This window comes from Pan paniscus, chromosome 6 (assembly GCF_029289425.2).
Source record: "Pan paniscus chromosome 6, NHGRI_mPanPan1-v2.0_pri, whole genome shotgun sequence".
Classification (NCBI taxonomy): domain Eukaryota; kingdom Metazoa; phylum Chordata; class Mammalia; order Primates; family Hominidae; genus Pan; species Pan paniscus.
In genome coordinates this window covers 44259712-44279966 of record NC_073255.2, presented here as the reverse complement: position 1 = coordinate 44279966, position 20255 = coordinate 44259712, and the positions used below count along the sequence as shown (strand labels likewise).

General features: G+C 42.6%; 1 protein-coding gene across 4 annotated transcripts in view; it reads right to left on the bottom strand.

Annotated features, from left to right (window-relative positions):
• Positions 1-20255, bottom strand: part of POU6F2 (POU class 6 homeobox 2) — a 491076-nt gene that overhangs the window by 23398 nt on the left and 447423 nt on the right. For 3 of the 4 annotated variants that reach the window (XM_057302852.1, XM_057302851.2, XM_034963961.3), the window contains exon 7: positions 12506-12712. In XM_057302852.1, the coding sequence (XP_057158835.1) occupies positions 12506-12712 (207 nt within the window). Of the gene's footprint in view, positions 1-2115; positions 2266-12505; positions 12713-20255 lie in introns of all 4 variants that reach the window. The other variant, XM_057302850.2, reaches the window with a different exon arrangement.

Below are 20255 nucleotides of genomic sequence, written 5' to 3'. Positions count from 1 at the left end.
GAATGCACAGAAAGTATGAATGAACTGCATCAGCCGAACTTGGCAGGGAGTGAGAAGGTGAGACCAGAGAAGTTAGCTATCCAGATACATGACTGGAAGGTCAAAGGACTGCTCTGCATTGGGACCACCCATATAGATTTCACCCATCTAGGCAAACCCTTACTCTATTTTAGATCCCTTGTGGGTGGGAATGCCTCATTTCTATCTCATTCTGGGTGGCTTGAGAAATAATTGAGAATCAGTGATTCAGGCCAGGGCTAGGAAGGAACATTGATTTTTTTGAAAATTAGTAACTGAATACATTTTTGTATTTACTTGAAAAATAATGCATGGATGTTGATAATTGCATGGCATTTTAAGAGAGCTAATTTGAATAAGCTGTCTCTCATTGGTTTTCTGTTAGTACCAAGATTACCTTTTGAGGAAAAATTGAGTGCCTTCATGGATGGTAGTCTCCAAGTATTATAGCTATGGTATTTAATTTTTGAAAAATCTTAATGCTTTGATTTTGCAAGTTGCAGATTTTTTTTCCTTTCATTTTTCTCTCCCCGCCTTAATGATACTGAAAAGTCCTGTTAACTTTTGTCTGGATTTAGTCAAAAGGAGAATAAATCTACACAAAAATAATGTCTGTGTGGCTTATGAAGAAACTACTAATTCATAGGCACGGGGCAATTAGGGGAAAGAAAACAGGGCCTCTGAAGAGACCCTGACTTTGGGAGGTGTTCACCATATGCCACAACAGCTGTAGAATCCCTTGGAGGAAGCAAAAGGTTGCTTTTGAGCTCCACTAAATATTTTTGTATTAAGTAACTTTTCTTTCATGCACACAAAGATTCTCATCACTCTCTTACTTTCATCTGGTTGTTTGTTTGTTTGAGACAGTGTCTCACGCTGTAGCCCAAGCTGGAGTGCAGTGGTGCGATCTCGGGTCACCGCAACCTCTGCCTCCCGGACTCAAGTGATTCTCGTGCCTCAGCCTCCCAAGTAGCTGGGACTACAGGCATGCACCACCATGCGCAGCTAACTTTTTGTATTTTAGTAGAGACGGGGTTTCACCATGTTACCGAGGGTGGTCTCGAACTCCTGAGCTCAGGCGATCTGCCTGCCTCGGCCTCCCAAAGTGCTGGGATTACAGGCGCGAGCCACTGCGCCCGGCCTTCATCTGGTTTTTTTCTGAATTTGTTTTCTGGTATTGCTCACCAAGGATTTCTGATGTAATACTGTGGAAGCTATATTTAGGGCTGTCAAATACCAGTGTTTTTTAAAAAAAATACTGTTTACATTTCAGATGATAACTTTGCATGTTCTTCTCTCATCATTGGAAAGAATCATCATCAGTGTGTTGGATACTACATTCTAACATTCAGGCTCTTAATTAATGGTAGGCAGATGTGAAAATTCATTAAAGATGTCATTACTTTTATTAAATTAAAACAAATCATTCCAGGTCATCTGGTCTGACAGTCCTATACTTTACTTCATGAAAGTGGACTTCCTTCTGAGTATGAGTTAGGGAACTCTCTGTTCCTGTAATTTATGACATATTTTACCTTCAGAACTATGCTCTTGTGAGATCACACATTTGTCGTAAATCACATGAAAAAATAAATTGAGAAACTTCTCTACTGTATGACAGAAATCCTTTATTTTTCAGTGGTTGTCCATATTATATTTCTTCAATGTAAAGGGTAATATTTAAAGAAAAAAATTGAAGACCACTATCCTTATACCTTTTGAGCTTTTAACTTTTTGACTCAGGGGTTTTTATGATTGGCGAGCCTCAGAATCACAGCTTTTACATCTGGGACTCACACTTGTGCATCTCCTGTCAATTTGCCCAACTTGTTAGCTTGATTGCGTGTTCTCATGGTGTCTCAACTGGAGCCAATGCCAAGAAATAAAATCATTCATTCATTTCTACCATTTCCCTGGTATTTCTGACCAGGTTCACCATCAGTTTTCTGGATATTCCTGGGACTAGGACAGACCACTGGCACATGCCTTGAGCAAGAGGGACAGACCCATTGGTGCCTGCCATGACTTGGGTATTTGAGATGGTTCCCTCATTGCTCTTTTCCGCTGTGCTCACGTGTTCTCTCAGCGTGCACATACCTGAGAGGTGCACATATGTGTACTGGTGAAGGGAGCCCGCTCTTTGGGATGCTGGTTGTAGCTGACATGTTGATTGGGGTGTACTTTGTTGGATTTGCAAGGTACATCCCCAAGAAGCTGGCTGTTTTTTCCAGTTGCTAATCTCCAATCCTGCAGTGAAGAGGACAGTGGTGGTGGTTAGACTAGCAGAGGACTGACCATATGTTGCTGCAGTAGGAACAAGGTTTCATTCCGGGGCTGACAGATGCTGCGTGAGAAGGCTCCTGAGGTGTGTCTGGGCCTGTGAGAGAGACTATGGAAATGGATTACTGATATCTGCTGTGAGCAAGGGGTTAGGAGTGGCACCATTCCTGCCTCTTATTTGCCATTTCTTGGTTAGGCCTTTCTCCTGGATCAAAACTGTACTACTCCCAAACTAGAGCTGCAATTTTGTGTCACAGCTGTAGTCTATCACCCACACTCACCTTTGAAATTCAAGGTGAGAGTGAGAGCTACTTTATATTAAATGTTAATGATTTCTAACTAATTCATCATCTTTTTGGCAATTTACAACTGGCTTTGCTGACAGAAAAGGTTTTTAGCAGATTGTAGCAAAAGAGGCCAATTTCCCCATATTTTCCCCCAGAGATAATTTTGAACATAGTTGGACCAGATGAAACTAGGGTTTAAAAGGCCAATGAAAGATAGAGAACCTTGCCTTATTTGAGGAACCACTCAGAAGGTAGAGAATCAAACAGAAATAGTGTAAATAGCAAATAGTGAAATAAATAAACCAGCTGAGAGATGGGGGGAAGAAAAGTTCTTAATGATAAGATTGGCAGAGACTGCTTGGGATAAAGCTGAGGAAGAAGAGGTGGCTCCCCAGGCTACAGATTTAGATTTTGAGTGAGAAGACAAAGTCTCTGTCTCCAGAAAGTGTACAGATTCAGACCTCGCTGGGATTCTCCTGGTGTTGGCTCCCTCGCTGGGTGAAGTTCCCTTGCTGAATGCTGAACGCTCTACTAGATCCCTTCACTTCTACCTCATGGCACGTACTGCTGTCTTAGTGACATATTTGTATAAGTCTTTGGTGAATGTACATCTTCCTCACTACCCCATAAGCTCCATGAAGGAAGAGCTCATGGCATCTGTCTTGCCCACCAACACAGCCTAGCTTCCTGGTACCAATGCCAGACACATGGTAGGTGGTCAATAAATATTTCCATTAAATAGATTTTTTTGTATTCATTGAACAAGCAACTGGATTTTCCAAGCATAGTCTCTGAGAGCCACCAAGAATGGGCTTGTTTTTGTGGTTGGATCAGGAGCCAAATGGAGGCAATGGCTGAGGTATCTGGAAGGATATTTCTGCATTGTTGTAGATAAATGATAATATTGGGACTTTCTTCTTCCCTTCTCTTTATATTTTATTTCCTTGCTAACTGCTTTACATTATACAGCTTTCTGACTTCACATAAAGCCATGTGCTCGGTCATACACTCACTCTTAGTCTTCATCATTCCTGTCCACCATCTTTCTTTTGTTAGTGTACACTCCACCTTTAACTCTGGGTCTTAGCCTTGCCCATCTCTTACTTCTTAACTCACTCAGTTAAGGAGCTCATTTCAACATGTTTCAAACAGGGACAATCCAGACTTTAAAACGTTGTAACAGAGAAACAGAGGAATTGATGTTTCTTCATTGCTTTACCTAATTTTATTTCTGCAGCATTTGATGCTCGTCTACTTCCTACTTTTTTGAAATACTTGGATGCTAGATCACCACACTCTGGGTTTCTCTTTTAGTTACCCAACCATTTCTTCTCTCATTTTTCCTCTTCCATTCCTTAAATGCTGATGTTTCCCAAGAGGGACTCTTGGTCTTCCTTCCCTTGCTTCTCATATTTTTTCTGATTTTTTTTCTTCCCTTGCTCCTCTTGCTTTCTCTGGTGTCTCATTTGTTTTCAGCTACAACAAATGTACTCATGACTTGACTCCCATGTACTCACGACTCAACTCCAAGTTCATGCTCTCATTAATTCTTCTTTGTGTTTTGCTATAGACTCCTAAATGGTTTGCTCACAGTAGATGGTTTACTTCAGTTCAACCTCTGTAGTGCTATCAGAGTTATTTTCTTGAAAAAAAAAAAAAGCTAAGCTTTTAAAATACCTTTTACACGTTTAACAGGTCCTGTTCCCCATGCCACCCAACTGGGTGAGTCCCTCCAACAGGGGTTGTCAGACACCCTATATAGCAGTGATCCTACTGGCATCAGGTTGGTGCCCCTTGAGGTCAGAGGTCCCAGAAGAAGGAGGAGGCACCCATTTTTGCTGTTCTCCAGACTTCTTGAATGACATATCCAGGCACGGGAGTGAATCGGATGAGTAGGGCCTGAAGTGAACCTCCCAGCAAACTGCAGCAGCCCTACAGAAGAGGGAGTTGACCATTGAAAGGAAAACAAGCAGAAAGCAACAACAACAACATCATCATCAACAACAACAACAACAACAAGCCCCCACGAAAACCCTCCAACGATCAGCAGCCTCAAAGACTGAAACTAGACAAACTCACAAAGATGAGAAAGAATCAATGAAAAAATGCTGAAAACCCAAAAGACCAGAGTGCCTCTTCTCCTCCAAATGATCACAACATCTCTCCAACAAGGGCACAGAACTGGATGGAGGATCAGATGAACTAATTGACAGAAGTATCAGAAGATAGGTAATAAAAACTATGATGAGCTAAAGGAGCATGTTCTAACCCAATGCAAAGAAGCTAAGAACCTTGATAAAAGGTTTGAGGAATTGCTAACTAGCATAACCAGTTTAGAGAGGAACATAAATGACCAGATGGAACTGAAAAACACTGCACAAGAACTTCGTGAAGCATACACAAGTGTCAATAGCCAAATTGATCAAGTGGAAGAAAGGATATCAGAGTTTGAAGACCACCTTGCTGAAATAAGGCATGCAGACAAGACTAGAGAAAAAAAGAAAGAAAAGGAATGAAGAAAGACTCCAAGAAATACGGGACTTCATCAAAAGACCAAACCTATGATTGACTGGAGTACCAGAATGAGATAGGGAGAATGGAAACACGCTGGAAAACACACTTCAGGATATTATCCAGGAGAACTTCCCCAACCTAGCAAGAAAGGCCAACATGCAAATTCAGGAAATACAGAGAATACCATTAAGATATTTTATGAGAAGATCAACCCCAAGACACATAATCATTAAATTCTCCAAGGGCAAAATGAAGGAAAAACTGTTAAGGGCAGCCAGAGAGAAAGGCCAGGTCACCTACAAAGGGAAGCCCATCCCACTAACAGCAGACCTCTCAGCAGAAACTCTACAAGCCAGAATAGATTGGGGGCCAATATTTAACAATCTTAAAGAAAAGAATTTTCAATCTAGAATTTCATATCCAGCCAAACTAAGCTTCATAAGCGAAGGAGAAATAAAATCATTTCCAGACAAGAAAATGCTGAGGCATTTTTTTTACCACCATACCTGCCCTGCAAGAGCTCCTGAAAGAAGCACTAAATATGGAAAGGAAAAACTGGTACCAGCCACTGCAAAAACACACCAAAAAGCCCAGGTGTGGTGGCTCACACCTGTAATCCCAGCACTTTGGGAGGCTGAGGCAGGTGGATCACCTAAGGTCAGGGTTTGAGAGCAGCCTGGCCAACATGGCGAAACCCTGTCTCTACTAAAAATACAAAAAATAGCCAGGTGTGGTGGTGCATGCCTGTAATCCCAGCTACTCGGGAGGCTGAGGCAGGAGAATCAGTTGAACCCAGGAGGCAGAGGTTGCAGTGAGCTGAGATTGTGCCTTTGCACACCAGCCTGGGTGACAAGAGCGAAAATCCGTTTCAAGAAAACAAAACAAAAACCAAAACCAAAACCACCAAAATATAAAGACCAATGACACTATGAAGAAACTGCATCAACTAGTGTGCAAAATAACAAAATAGCAGCATGATGACAGAACCAAATTCATACATAACAATACTAACCTTAAATGTAAGTGGGGTAAATGCCCCAATTAAAAGACACAGACTGGCAGATTGGATAAAGAGTCAAGACCCATCGGTGTGTTGTATTCAGGAGACCCATCTCATGTGCAAAGACACACGTAGGCTCAAAATAAAGGGATGGAAGAAAATTTACCAAGCAAATGGAAAGCAAAAAAAAAAAAAAAAACCAGGGGTTGCAATCCTAGTCTCTGATAAAATAGACTTTAAACCAGCAAAAATCAAAAAAGACAAAGAAGGGGATTATGTAATGGTAAAGGGAACAATTCAACAAGAAGAGCTAACTATTCTAAACATATATGTACCCAATACAGGAGCACCCAGATTCATCAAACAAGCTCTTAGAGACCTACAAAGAGACTTAGACTCCCACACAATAATAGTGGGAGACTTTAACACCCTAATGTCAGTATTAGACAGATCAATGAGACAGAAGATTAACAAGGATATTCAGGACTTGAACTCAGCTCTGGATCAAGTGGTCCTAATAGACCTAACAGAACTCTCCACCCCAAATCAACAGAATATACATTCTTCTCAGTGCCACATGGCACTTATTCTAAAATCAACCACATAATTGGAAGTAAAACACTCCTCATCAAATGTGAAAGAACTGAAATCATAACAGTCTCTCAGACCACAGTGTGATCAAATTAGAACTCAGGATTAAGAAACTCATTCTAGTTCTAGATCCTTGAGGAATCACCACACTGTCTTCCACAATGGTTGAACTAGTTTACAGTCCCACCAACAGTGTAAAAGTGTTCCTATTTCTCCACATCCTCTCCAGCACCTGTTGTTTCCTGACTTTTTAATGATCGCCATTCTAACTGGTGTGAGATGGTATCTCATTGTGGTTTTGATTTGCATTTCGGCCCAGCCATCCCATTACTGGGTATATACCCAAATGATTATAAATCATGCTGCTATAAAGACACATGCACATGTATGTTTATTGCGGCACTACTCACAACAGCAAAGACTTGGAACAACCCAAATGTCCATCAATGATAGACTGGATTAAGAAAATGTGGCACATATGCACCATGGAATACTATGCAGCCACAAAAAAGGATGAGTTCATGTCCTTTGTAGGGACATGGATGAAGCTGGAAACCATCATTCTCAGCAAACTATCACAAGGACAAAAAAACCAAACATCACATGTTCTTACTCATAGGTGGGAATTGAACAATGAGAACACCTGGACACAGGAAGGGGAACAACACACACAGGGGCCTATTGTGGGGTAGGGGGATGGGGGAGGGATAGCGTTAGGAGATATACCTAATGTAAATGACGAGTTAATGGGTGTAGCACACCAACATGGCACATGTATACATATGGAACAAACCTGCACGTTGTGCACATGTACCCTAGAACTTAAAGTATAATAATAATAAAAAAAAGAAACTCACTCAAAACCACATGATTACATGGAAATTGAACAACCTTCTCCTAGATGACTCCTGGGTAAATAAGGAAATTAAGGCAGAAATCAAGAAGTTCTTTGAAACTAATGAGAACAAAGACACAACGTACCAGAATCTCTGGGACACAGCTAAGGCAGTGTTAAGAAGGAAATTTATACCACTAAATGCTCACATCAGAAAGCTAGAAAGTTCTCAAATCGACACCCTAACATCACAATTAAGAACTAGAGAGGCGGCCGGGCGCGGTGGCTCACGCTTGTAATCCCAGCACTTTGGGAGGCCGAGGCGGGTGGATCACGAGGTCAGGAGATTGAGACCACGGTGAAACCCCGTCTCTACTAAAAATACAAAAAAAATAGCCGGGCATGGTGGCGGGCGCCTGTAGTCCCAGCTACTCGAAAAGGCTGAGGCAGGAGAATGGCGTGAACCCGGGAGGCGGAGCTTGCAGTGACCCGAGACTGTGCCACTGCACTCCAGCCTGGGTGACAGAGCGAGACTCCGTCTCAAAAAAAAAAAAAAAAAAAAAAAAAAAGAACTAGAGAGGCAAGAGGAAACTAATCCAAAAGCTAGCAGAAGACAAGAAATAACTGAGATCAGAGAAGAATTGAAGGAGATAGAGACAAGAAAAACCCTTTCAAAAATTAATGAATCCAGGAGCTGGTTTTTTGAAAAAAATTAACAAAATAGGTAGACCACTAGCTAGATTAATAAAGAAGAAAAAAGAGAAGAATCAAACAGACACAATAAAAAGTGATAAAGGGGATATCACCACTGATCTCACAGAAATACAAACTACCACCAGGTAACACTATAAACATCTCTACACAAATAAACTAGAAAATCTAGAATAAATGAATAAATTCCTGGACACATACACCCTCCCAAGACTAAACCAGGAAGAAGTCAAATCCCTGAAGAGACCAATAACAAGTTCTGAAATTGAGGCAGTAATTAATAGCCTACCAACAAAAAAAAGCCCAGGACCACATGGAGTCACAGCTGAATTCTACCAGAAATACAAAGAGGAGCTGGTATCATTGCTTCTGGAACTATTCCAAACAGTTGAAAAGGAGGGACTCCTCCTTAACTAATTTTATGAAGCCAGCACCATCCTGATACCACAACCGGGGAGAGACACAACACAAAAAGAAAACTTCAGGCCAATATTCCTGATGAACACAGATGCAAAAATCCTCAATAAAATACTGGCAAACCAAATCCAGCAGCAGATCAAAACTTATCCACCACGATCAAATCAGCTTCATCCCTGGGATGCAAGCCTGGTTCAACATATGCAAATGAATAAGCGTAATCCATTGCATAAAGAGAATCAAAGACAAAAACCATATGATTATCTCAACAGATGCACAAAAAGCCTTTGATAAAATTCAACATCCCTTCATGTTAAAAGCTCTCAATAAACTAGGTATTGATGGAACATATCTCAAAATAGTAAGAGCTATTTATGACAAACCCACAGACAATATCATATTGAATGGGCAAAAACTGGAAGCATTCCCTTTGAAAACTGGTACAAGACAAGGATGCCCTCTCTCACCACTCCTATTCAACATAGTATTGGAAGTTCTGGCCAGGGCAATCAGGCGAGAGAGGAAAATAAAGGGTATTCAAATGGGAAAAGAGGAAGTCAAATTGTCTCTGCTTGCAGACGACATGATTTTATATTTAGAAAACTCCATCATCTCGGCCCCAAAACTCCTTAAACTGATAAGCAAGTTGAGCAAAGTCTCAGGATACAAAATCAATGTGCAAAATTACAAGCATTCTTTTACACAAACAATAGACAAGCAGAGAGCCAAATCATGAATGAACTCCCATTCACAATCACTACAAAGAGAATAAAATACCTAGGAATACAGCTAACAGGGGATATGAAGGACCTTTTCAAGGAGAACTACAAACCACTGCTCAATGAAATAAGAGAGGACACAAACAAATGGAAAAACATTCCATCTTTTTGGATAGGAAGAATCAATATTGTGAAAATGGCCATACTGCCCAGAGTAATTTATAGATTCAATGGTATACCCATCAAACTACCACTGACATTCTTCACAGAATTAGAAAAAACTATTTTAAATTTCATATGGAATCAAAGAAGACCCCATATAGCCAAGACAATCCTAAGCAAAAAGAACAAAGCTGGAGGCATCACTCCGCCTCACTTCAAACTATACTACAAGGCTACAGTAACCAAAATAGCGTGGTACTGGCACCAAAACAGATATATAGACCAATGGAGCACAATAGAGACCTCAGAAATAACACCACACATCTAAAACTATCTGATCTTGGACAAACCTGACAAAACAAAGGGGAAAGGATTCCCTATTTAATAAATGGTGCTGGGAAAAGTGGCTAGCCATATGCAGAAAACTAAAACTGGACCCCTTCCTTACACCTTATATAAAAATTAACTCAAGATGGATTAGACTTAAATGTAAAACCCCACACCATAAAAACCCTAGAAGAAAACCTAGGCAATACCATTCAGGACATAGGCATGGGCAAAGACTTCATGACAAAAATGCCAAAAGCAATGGCAAGAAATGCCAAAATTGACAAATGAGATCTAATTAAACTAAAGAGCTTCTGCACAGCAAAAGAAACTAGCATCAGAGTGAACAGGCAACCTACAGAATGGGAGAAAATTTTTGCAATCTATCCATCTGACAAAGTTCTAATATCCAGAATTTACCAGGAACTTAAACAAATTTACAAGAAAAAAACAATCCCATGAAAAAGTGGGCACAGGATATGAACAGACTTCTCAAAAGAAGACATTTACACAGCCAACAAACATATGAAAAAAAGCTCAACATCACGGATCATCAGAGAAATGCAAATGAAAACCACAATGAGATACCATCTCATGCCAATCAGAATGGTGATTATTAAAAAGTCAGGAAACAATAGATGCTGACGAGGCTGTGGAGAAATAGGAACACGTTTACACTGTTGGTGGGAATGTAAATTAGTTCAACCATCGTGGAAGACAGTATGGCAATTCCTCAAGAATCTAGAACCTGGAACATCATTTGACCCTGCAATCCCATTACTGGGTATATACCCAAAAGAATATAAATCTTTCTACTGTAAACACATATGCACATGTATATTTATTGCAGCACTATTTACAATAGCAAAGACATGGAACCAACCCAAATGCCCATCAATGATAGACTGGATAAGGAAAATGTGGTACATATACACCATGGAATACTATGCTGCCGTAAAAAGGAATGAGGTCATGTCCTTTGCAGGGATATGGATGAAGCTGGAAGCCATCGTCCTCAGCAAACTAACACAGGAAAAGAAAACCAAACACCTCATGTTCTCACTCATAACGGGGAGTTGAACATTGAGAACAGATGGACACAGAGAGGGGAACAACACACAGCAGGGCCTGTTAGGGGGTGGGATGTGAGGAGGGAACTTAGAGGATGGGTCAATAAATGCAGCAACCACCATGGCACACATATACCTATGTAACAAACCTGCACGTTCTGCACATGAATCTCATTTTTTTGTGTGTTTTTTGTTTTTGCTTTTTTTTTTAGAAGAAGTTGAAAAAAAACCCAAAAACAAACCTCTCATAGATCTCCAGGGCTTGGCTGCAGATTAAATCATCACCATCATCATCACCATCACAATCATCATCACCATCACCATCATCATCACTATCATCACAACTACGTTAGTGCTTACTGTATGCCAGGCACTATTCTGACCACTTCATATATATATTAACTCATTTAATCCTCATAACCACCCTGTGAGATAGCTACTGGTGTGTCCCCACTTTACAAATGAGGTAACAGGGGCACAAAGATGATATGTAGTGTGTTCAAGATCCCACAGAGAAAAAGTCCATCCTTTTTAGATTGTTTATAGAGCCCTTCCGTGAATGTCCTCTGCCTCCTCTCTGCTCCAATCACATGAGCCTTTCTCCTGTTTCTCAACACTCCATCCTCTTTCCCATTTCCCTGCCTTTGTGCCTGCTGTTCCCTCTGCTTGGAATGCTGTTAACCCTTCGTTTACTTGGTTAACTCATACCCAACTGTCCGGACTCCATTCCCAAGCCATTATCTCTGGGAGGACTAAAAACTCTCTGGGCAGAGTTGGTCACTTCCAACTCTGTGGTGATACCTGCCCTGTCACAGGACAGTCTCTGCTCTACTGCACAACAGATTCTGCTTACAAATCTGTGTCCTCTACAGGGTGATGAGCTCCCTAAAATCAGAAAGCATCTCTCCTTTATTTCTGTTTCTTCACATTTATCAGGGGCCTGCTATACAGTAGGTTATCAAAAAATGTTTGTTGAAGGAGCCAGTTAACCAGACACTCCATGAGGTCAGGGACCACACCTTTTTCTGTGCTGTGAACCCAATCTCTAGCACAAACACATAGGAAGCTCTCAATTGATATTTGAATGGAAAAATTAACTGGATCATCATGGTTTTGTGAAATTCAACCAAGCAGAACTTCCTATTTTTCATTTCCTCATTTGTAGGCAGTGGTTTCAGCAGCAGCACCTTGGGATCTCTTAATATTTAATAATTTTTTCATTCACAATTAAGGCATGAGTGTTCTTCGTTTCTTTTTGACCTCATTTTGAAAATCTGAAAATTAAGTATCTTGAGCACAGATTAATAAGAATACATCCCTATTGAATTTTAGGGCACTCTCTCTGTTTGTAATTTAATGTATTATTTTTATATTAAAGAAGTATTTAGTTATCACCCATATTCATTAAGAATGAAAAAGAGTTACATGCCATTTTATAAGTATCGATATGTCCAGATGAGTGAGATCAAATATTTTGTAATGTAAAAGTTACTTTTCATTGATTGAGACCAAACAGGAGAAGCTGGGTAAGGACAGTGTCCTGTGCCATGGCTGCCTTGGCCTGGAACATTTACCTGCTGGCCGGGCTTGATGGGTGACAGCGTGATGCCCTGGGTGTTGATCACGGGCAGGATCTGGTTCCCAATGACTGTGGCGATGATCTGGCCCTGGGCGTTTGTTAGGAGCTGGGGGGTGATTGGCTGCACTTGCAAGCCCTGAGTGCCGCTTGCTGCTTGGCTCGATGGCCCCGGATTAGGCATCAATGGAATGGTCCCGATAATCTGCAAGAGAGGCCCAAAGGTGAGGAGCTGGCTCCGAGAAGGGTCTGTGCATGCAACTGAAGACCATGCAGTGCCTGGTCTCTGTAGGATGCTCCCTGGGAGCCGACTCAGAATCTGCAAGCAGCTCTGGAGGGGGGCGTGGTGGAAGAAGGTGGCAGGGGCAGGCATCTAAAGCAGAGATAAGTACACACGAACTGAGTTCATGTGATGGAAGGGAGAAACATCTTATTTAAAAATAAAATCAAGCATCTGTTAAGGTATAAACATGCAGTTTTTGCCAGGGCAGGTCTGACATCTGCTTTCTCTCAGAACCAGAGGGAGGATGGGCTCTCACAGCACTCAAGGCCCTCTTCCACCGGGGAAGAGTGCATCCCCACCACCCCCCAACCCCGGGGGGCTCCACACTTCCTGAACCAGGGTATCCTCTGACATTCTTTCCTCTGCCTCCTTCCCTCCACCGACATCCAGCTCCTCTCTCAATGTCGGGGTAGGGGCTCCCCGATACCCCCAGCAGGATTAGGGGCCTCACACACCCTGGTGTTCACAGTGGTGAAGAGTCTGGGCTCTGGAGACAGAGTGACAGGATTCCATTCCCAGCTGTGCCACTTACTGACTGTGGCACATTTGTCAAGGGACCTAAGCTTTCTGAAGGCTTGAGAGAATTGAGATTATAAACAAGCTTTTGAAACTCTTAAAATAGAGGTGAAATGACTACTGAGGACTGAAATCCGAAAGAAAGTGCCTTTTAAATGATGTGTTTTAAAGCCAGGGCCTAAAGGTGAGGGGCTTGGGGCTTCTGTGGCAGGTGGCAGGGGAGGCTCTTCTCTGCATCCAGTGGCTTCTGGCTTCAACGAGGGACCGTGGGGACTGACTGCAGGAGGGGCGTGGCCAGATCCAATTACTGTGCCAAGGAGAAAGGCACCATGAATAGAAACAGCAAATGGACAGACTGGGTGTCCATAGAATCTGGACATAGAGACCATATTGTTAGGGACACACTGTTAGTGACAGATGTAATCTGTAAAAACCTAAAACATGATCTCTATTTCCAACTGTGGTGGCATCTCCTGAGAAGCGACGTGGCACTGGCCGTGTGGATGCTTTTCTCCTCCACACACGGTAGGATGGTTACCTAGCTCTGCTTTCCGGTCGCCTTCAAGGGCTCCGGCTCTCAGAGGTGAAATCTGGTGACCTGGCCTGGGGGCCACCAGGACACAGTAATAAGATCTCAGGAAGTGTTTTTACACATATGATTCCTCTGCATTCTATATTCTTACAACACCTCTGTGAAGTAATATTTGTCATGCCTCTGCTTACTAGACAAGACACAGGGGCACAAGGAGGCCAAGCAACTCAGCTGAGTCTCTTCACAGAAGTGTTTGTAAGTGACAATCTGGGGCTACAGTCCAGGTCTGGCTGACCCCAAGTGCTCGCTTTTCCATCCTTCCCCCTAGCTCCCACAGCATGGAGGACCTTGGAGGGTGCCAGCTCTTAGAAAACACACTGTGTGTCTTGTTTGCAATTTCCCACTAGATGAAAGGCTGCTGGTGGGCTGGGTTTGTAAGTGATACTGCTTTGTACCCGCACAATACCCTGAGCAGTGCTTTGAACATAGTTTCTCAGTAAATGTTTTTTGAGTGAGTGGTTTCTAGACTCAGCTGTCACTGGGACTCCAGATGCAGCTGGAACCACAGGAGAATTGCAAGACCATGCCATTCAGTGACAGATCGTGCTGGAGAAAGCCTCCTCATCCCTAGGCCATTGCTTCCACCACAAAAGCCCCTGTGGGATGGCACTAATGGAGGACCTGTGCGGATGTCAAGTATCAATGGCATTTGTCAATGGAGGCCAATAAAGGTCAAGTAATTACTGTGAGAGTGGTCAGCTGTCCCCTAGGGAGTGAGGCAGGGCTGCAGTCTCACTGAGCAAGCCCGCAATGCCTGGCCCGCAGCATCAGCAATGAGCACGTCCCATCAGTGTGGGCAAGGTCAGGAGGCGTCCACATCAATAGATCATAGCAAGTACTTTGTTGATGAGTGGTCTTGCATTAAACAGCCAGGATTCAAAGGCTGGCTCCTGTGACCCCACAGGCAAGGTAAGAGAGGCCCAGGAACAGGCCTCCCATCTTCAGCTTATGTTGGATAACTCCCCTTTCCACACATGCACAATGAAAACTCAGCCACTGACCCATCCACTCTGGCCTTCCCCAGTGTCTTAGGCCTTTGCAGCCTCATTTCATCCTATCAGCCTGAGCTGAAAGCCTGTGGAAGCTGGATGCATCTACGGGGCAGGGCTGTGGGTCCTGTTTGGGGCAGGGTGTCGGCGCGATTAAGAGCCAGTGGGAGCAAGTAGCCTGAGAGAATGGTTCAGGGTGAGCACAGCACATGACAGTTACAGAACACACTGTGATGAAGAGAGAGGCATTCTGTCCCGGGAAGATTGACACCAGCCTGTGCTCGCCTCTGCAGTAATGAAATACTCTGCCTACTTCCTGGGTGGAAAGAAGAAAGGCAAATGCAAACAAGTCATCAGCCTCTTCCTTAAGCACAACCTCACTTTCAACTGTGTGCCAGTACATTACTAAAACATGGCGCTGCCTATGCTCCTCCCCACCCTGTCCTTTCTTCTTTTCTAGGCCTGAGCATCACTTATCAAGGATAGGATAACAGTAGTGTCAGAGCCAGAGGAATCTGTAATGACCTGACTATTGGTGCCTTTAACAAAGAGAGTCTGCCTTGGAGGTGGAGGTGGGGGGTCAGGAGCAGTTCTAAAGTCAGGAAGCCTTTGGTGGCACTATGCATTTCTTATTTTTGTTCCCCTTTCAGGGGCATTGGGGTCACCATCTCAACGTGTCAAAAACTCAGTAGTGCATCATGGGGAATTTCGTCATATTCCCGAATGTATCACAATATGTTGGTTTCAATTGGCTCCCATTCATTGAAGGGTAAAGATGGTCACACATTGTGTCATCTAAATATTCTCTGATGTGCCTATTTCGCTTATGCTGGCTCTGATTCCTTTTAGCACGGCCACAGATCTAATCAGAACTCCTCCATGGACTTTGACTTCACAGAGGTCGCAAGAATGGAACCGGGGGAGCTGAGATGGCAAAGATCTGAGACTCTGTACTCATGAGAAGTTGTCCATTTCACCTGTGGAAATCATATTTTAAATTAAAGGCCTTTTGATATTCAAGGGAAGTATTTGCATCTACATATGTTTCAACTAAATCAGGAAATGAAAATGGAGGTTTGACAAGGCTGTAGGGAAATCTCTTATTTGAGAGTAAAGGTAGAAAGAGGATGCTTTTGGAGTTTGACTTCCCAGCTCCCAGAAGCTAAGATTTACTGCTAGGAGAAGTCCTGATGGAAGGATTTGCCACTGAGCACACGGACAACTAGGCTGTGACTCCTGTTCAAGCCACTCAATGTACCAGACAGATTTATGTTCTCCTGAAATGCTGAGGATTCCTGCAGAGCAGCCTAATACTGCTTCTCTCTATAAACACTGTGTCAGGTGCCATGAAGGATGCCAAGAAGATGTAACTGGGGCAGGGGAGGGGTAAATAAGACAGGTACCTTGAATGCAGAGATTCCAACAATCCAAGGGTGGAAATGATGAGCACCAAATGAGTTAGCAAGTACTCTTTGAGAAAAATCTCTATACCCACGTGGTGACTGTGCAAAAGACTATTGGGAATGAATGAGTCACTTCCGAGGAAGAAAGGTGGGGATGGTCCAAGAGGCCTTCACAGAAGAAATGGGGGCTAAGCAGGGTCTGGAGATTGGGTACGATTTGGGGAAGGCAGAGAAACCATTCTAAACAAGAGATCAGCCTAAAGGTGAGAAACATGGGGGATGGGGAGTTGGATGCAAGAAAAGGTTGAGACAGGTTAGCTTGGGAGGGTCAAATTCCATCCAGCCAAGGGGTTCCGATGAGTGAGTTTTTTTATTATTATTATTATACTTTAAGTTCTAGGGTACATGTGCACAATGTGCAGGTTTCTAACATTGTATACATCTGCCATGTTGGTGTGCTGCACCCATTAACTCATCATTTACATTAGGTATATCTCCTAATGCTATCCCTCCCCCCTCCCCCCACCCTACGACAAGCCCTGGTGTGTGATGTTCCCCACCCTGTGTGTAAGTGTTCTCATTGTTCAATTCCCACCTATGACGAGAACATGAGGTGTTTGGTTTTCTGTCCTTGCGATACTTTGCTCAGAATGATGGTTTCCAGCTTCATCCACATCCCTACAAAGGACATGAACTTGATGAGTGAGTTTTGACGGGAGTGTAGGGGAGTGCTGAAATGGGGCTATTCCGTGTGAATGTCACTGTGTGGACAGAATGGACTCAAGTGGTGAGGAACTACAGATCTGGAAATCAGTTGTAGATCTAGGATGCTGCTGTAGTGTCCAAGTGTGAAGCAAAATACCTCAATGACTCCTTGGCATAGGATTTGCTTGATTCACTAACTTTTGCTTCAATTCAAAAAGCATGGCCTACTCTATGCCTAGGTTGCAACATTAGAAATTTTTCAGTTAAGTTATTGCCCTGTAAATCTCACAGCAAATAGCTCAGGCATTGTTTGCAATGATCCTCTATGTCTTTGCCCCGATTCTCCACCAGTGGTGATTCATCTCTGAAAAATGCTTTAACCAGGCCAAGGCCCATACCAGTATTGTAATAATAATTTGTGACCTAAAACAGTTCTGGCTTCTCTGAAACAGGACTTACTTGATTGTTGCTGTGAATGTCCATCTATCTCTTTCCTTAAATGAGTTAAGAGCATAAGTCACAAAAGAGGAATAAAGTTCATATTATAAGAGCAACTAAAAAAAATCATTCAAATACTAGTGTTTGCTAGCACACATATTTGAAAGATCCCCATTTCCATAAGAACTTGAGTGACTTATGCCCAAATGTGACTATCACTAATTCAGCAGCTATTATAACTTAAGCCATAATGAAGATTAGCTTGCAGTTGTAGCAAACCCCAGCAATTCAGGGCTCTGGAGCACCTTTGGGTCATGAGGTTATCCTTACATTGCCCTCATGTGCCTCAGTCTAGTTGAGGTAGTCAATAGAGATGAATCATGACTGATGGTGGGTAAAGTGTCCTGAATGTTTTCACTGCTGATGGGTTCATGTCATCAGCAGCAGTCTGAGGGTTCTGTCACAGAAGCCCAGGGCATTCAGACAAGTCATCTGATAGGCCACATATTGTTATAGCCAATGATATGTTGTTAAACTCTGTTATGGAGAATGTGATTGCAGACGTCAAATTGACAAGTAATCTTGTTGCCCATATACATAAGGAAAGGAGACCTATCAAAGCTGTAAATCGGTGACTTCCTCAGGTCTTTCAATCCATCAGCAGAGACAATTCTTTCCCAAATATTTGTACAATCTCAGCACATTTTGGTCAAGAGATTTTTGTTAACGCTAGCATCATTCTGTCCATTCTTGATACTGTTTGGTATCAACTTTAGAAACACACTCACAGACAAGAGTAAAGAACTTGGAGGTGTCAGGATCCTTAAAATGGCACTTTCTGTCACACTAAGAGAGGAATAATTTGCGTGAAAACTGATGTTATTTAAACAGCAATAACAATAATAAAAACAATCCTCTCCCCTAAAAGCTTCTTAAAAGCCATTAAAGGTAATTCTCCTTAATAGAGTTTAAGATGTGTACCAAGGAAAAAAAAATTCCCCACTGGCTGGATTTAAGGCCAGGCTTTGCCACTAACTAGTAGGAGATCATTGGTGAATTACTTTACCTCTTAGGATCTCAGTCTACTCACCTGTAAAATAGGAATAGTAATGTCCACTTCATAAGGTTACTGTGAGAACTAAGATAATCTATGCAAAGCACTCAACACTGTGGTTTACCAGCCAAATAAGTGTTCAATAATAAATGGTCATTCGTAGCTTAATTTTATTTACATGCTTGTGTGGTAACTCCTGGGCATTTACACTAAATTGCAAAAGCTCTTTTGAATTCTTCTGAATGTTATATTTTTTAAAGTGGAAATTGTTTACCATGATGAATAGAAGATAATAACTTATTATGAAATATAATTTAATCTTCCCTGTTTTATAATAGAATGCTACGTTGGAAGTTTCCATGGGGGCACCAAGACCCAACTGGTGCTGCATTCCAGGGGAGGGACTAGACTATGTGCTGGATTTACAGAGGAGGTTACTGAAAACCAGCTAGACAGTTCCAGAACTCAGACCTTGACCAAGAGGATAGACACAGAATTTTTGAAAAATCTGTGTCTTCCTCACTTCCAGAGGTGGAGCATGGGGAGCTTTCTCCTTACCTCAAGGATAATGAAAGTGGCTGAATAAATATTGTGCTCTCAAATTTGGGGGGAATATTCTTGAGGAATGAAAAGGTGAGAGCCTATGGCTTTTGAGCTGAGGGGGGAGGAGAGAGAAAAAGGGAGGGTGAGAGAGAGGGAGAGAGAAGAAGAGGGAGGAAGAGGAGGGAGGGAGACACAAAGAGAGTGAGAAAGATCACTGCCTGCCATTGACCCTAGCTACTCTCCCATGATAGCAGGAGTAAGGATGTGTGAGTGTTTCTCTGGGCTCAATATCATGGGTCTGAATGATTTAAAATCCTGTCCCAGAGGACCCCTTGGGGAATGGCCACTGGGACAACACCAGAGAGGGCTTTGAAGAGTAGATCTGGAGAAAACCAAGCTCTGAGCAGGAAAGGGGCAGCTGGAAGAAAACATGGTGCCCATAACAATGAAAGGTCCCAGCTGGGCCTCAAAAGAACTCATGAAAGTGCCCCCAAGAGTTGGCCTGAGCCAATGGCTGGTCCGAAGAGCAGGAAGCCCTCTGCTATTCTTATCCGCTGGTCTCTCCTTTCCTCATCTCAACCTGACTGGTCGAGAGCATCACTAGCAAGCTGGAGCAGGACGGGAACCATTCCAACAGGGAGAGCAGGAGGGGCCGGCTACCCTTTCCCACAGCAGCAAGCAGCAGGAAGGAGCCCCAGTTGGGGCTGCTAATGGCGTTTTAAGTTAGGGTTGCAGTTGGGACTGTTGTCAGGGAACAGGACATCTTATTTGCAATTTAAAGTGGCTATACAAGATTGTGTTACCTGAGATGCCCAGAGAAGTCAAGAAGCAAGAAGCCACTGAGCTTTCATTCCAGGGCAGAGGAACATCACCATTGAGAAGGCTGAAAGGGGCTGCCTTGCTCTCAAATATTAAGGCCAATAATACACAGAAAAGACATTTTATGAGTCATAATGAGCATCAGGACTTTGTCAACTAAGAATGCTTGAAAAACAGAGGAGAAATGAAGGCAAGAAGGAGACAAGGGAAAAGAGAGAAGAGATAATTTAAGAAGCTAGCAGAGGTACGGCATTTTAAATTGTGAGCAGAATATATTTTCCCATAAACTATGAATTTGGTTTATTTCTGAGAGGTAGCGGCTGCTATTTATAATACTGATTGTTGAAGTTTCAGCTGACTTAAACATGTATACTACTCGAATGCATTAGTTGCTGAAGTTCCTCTG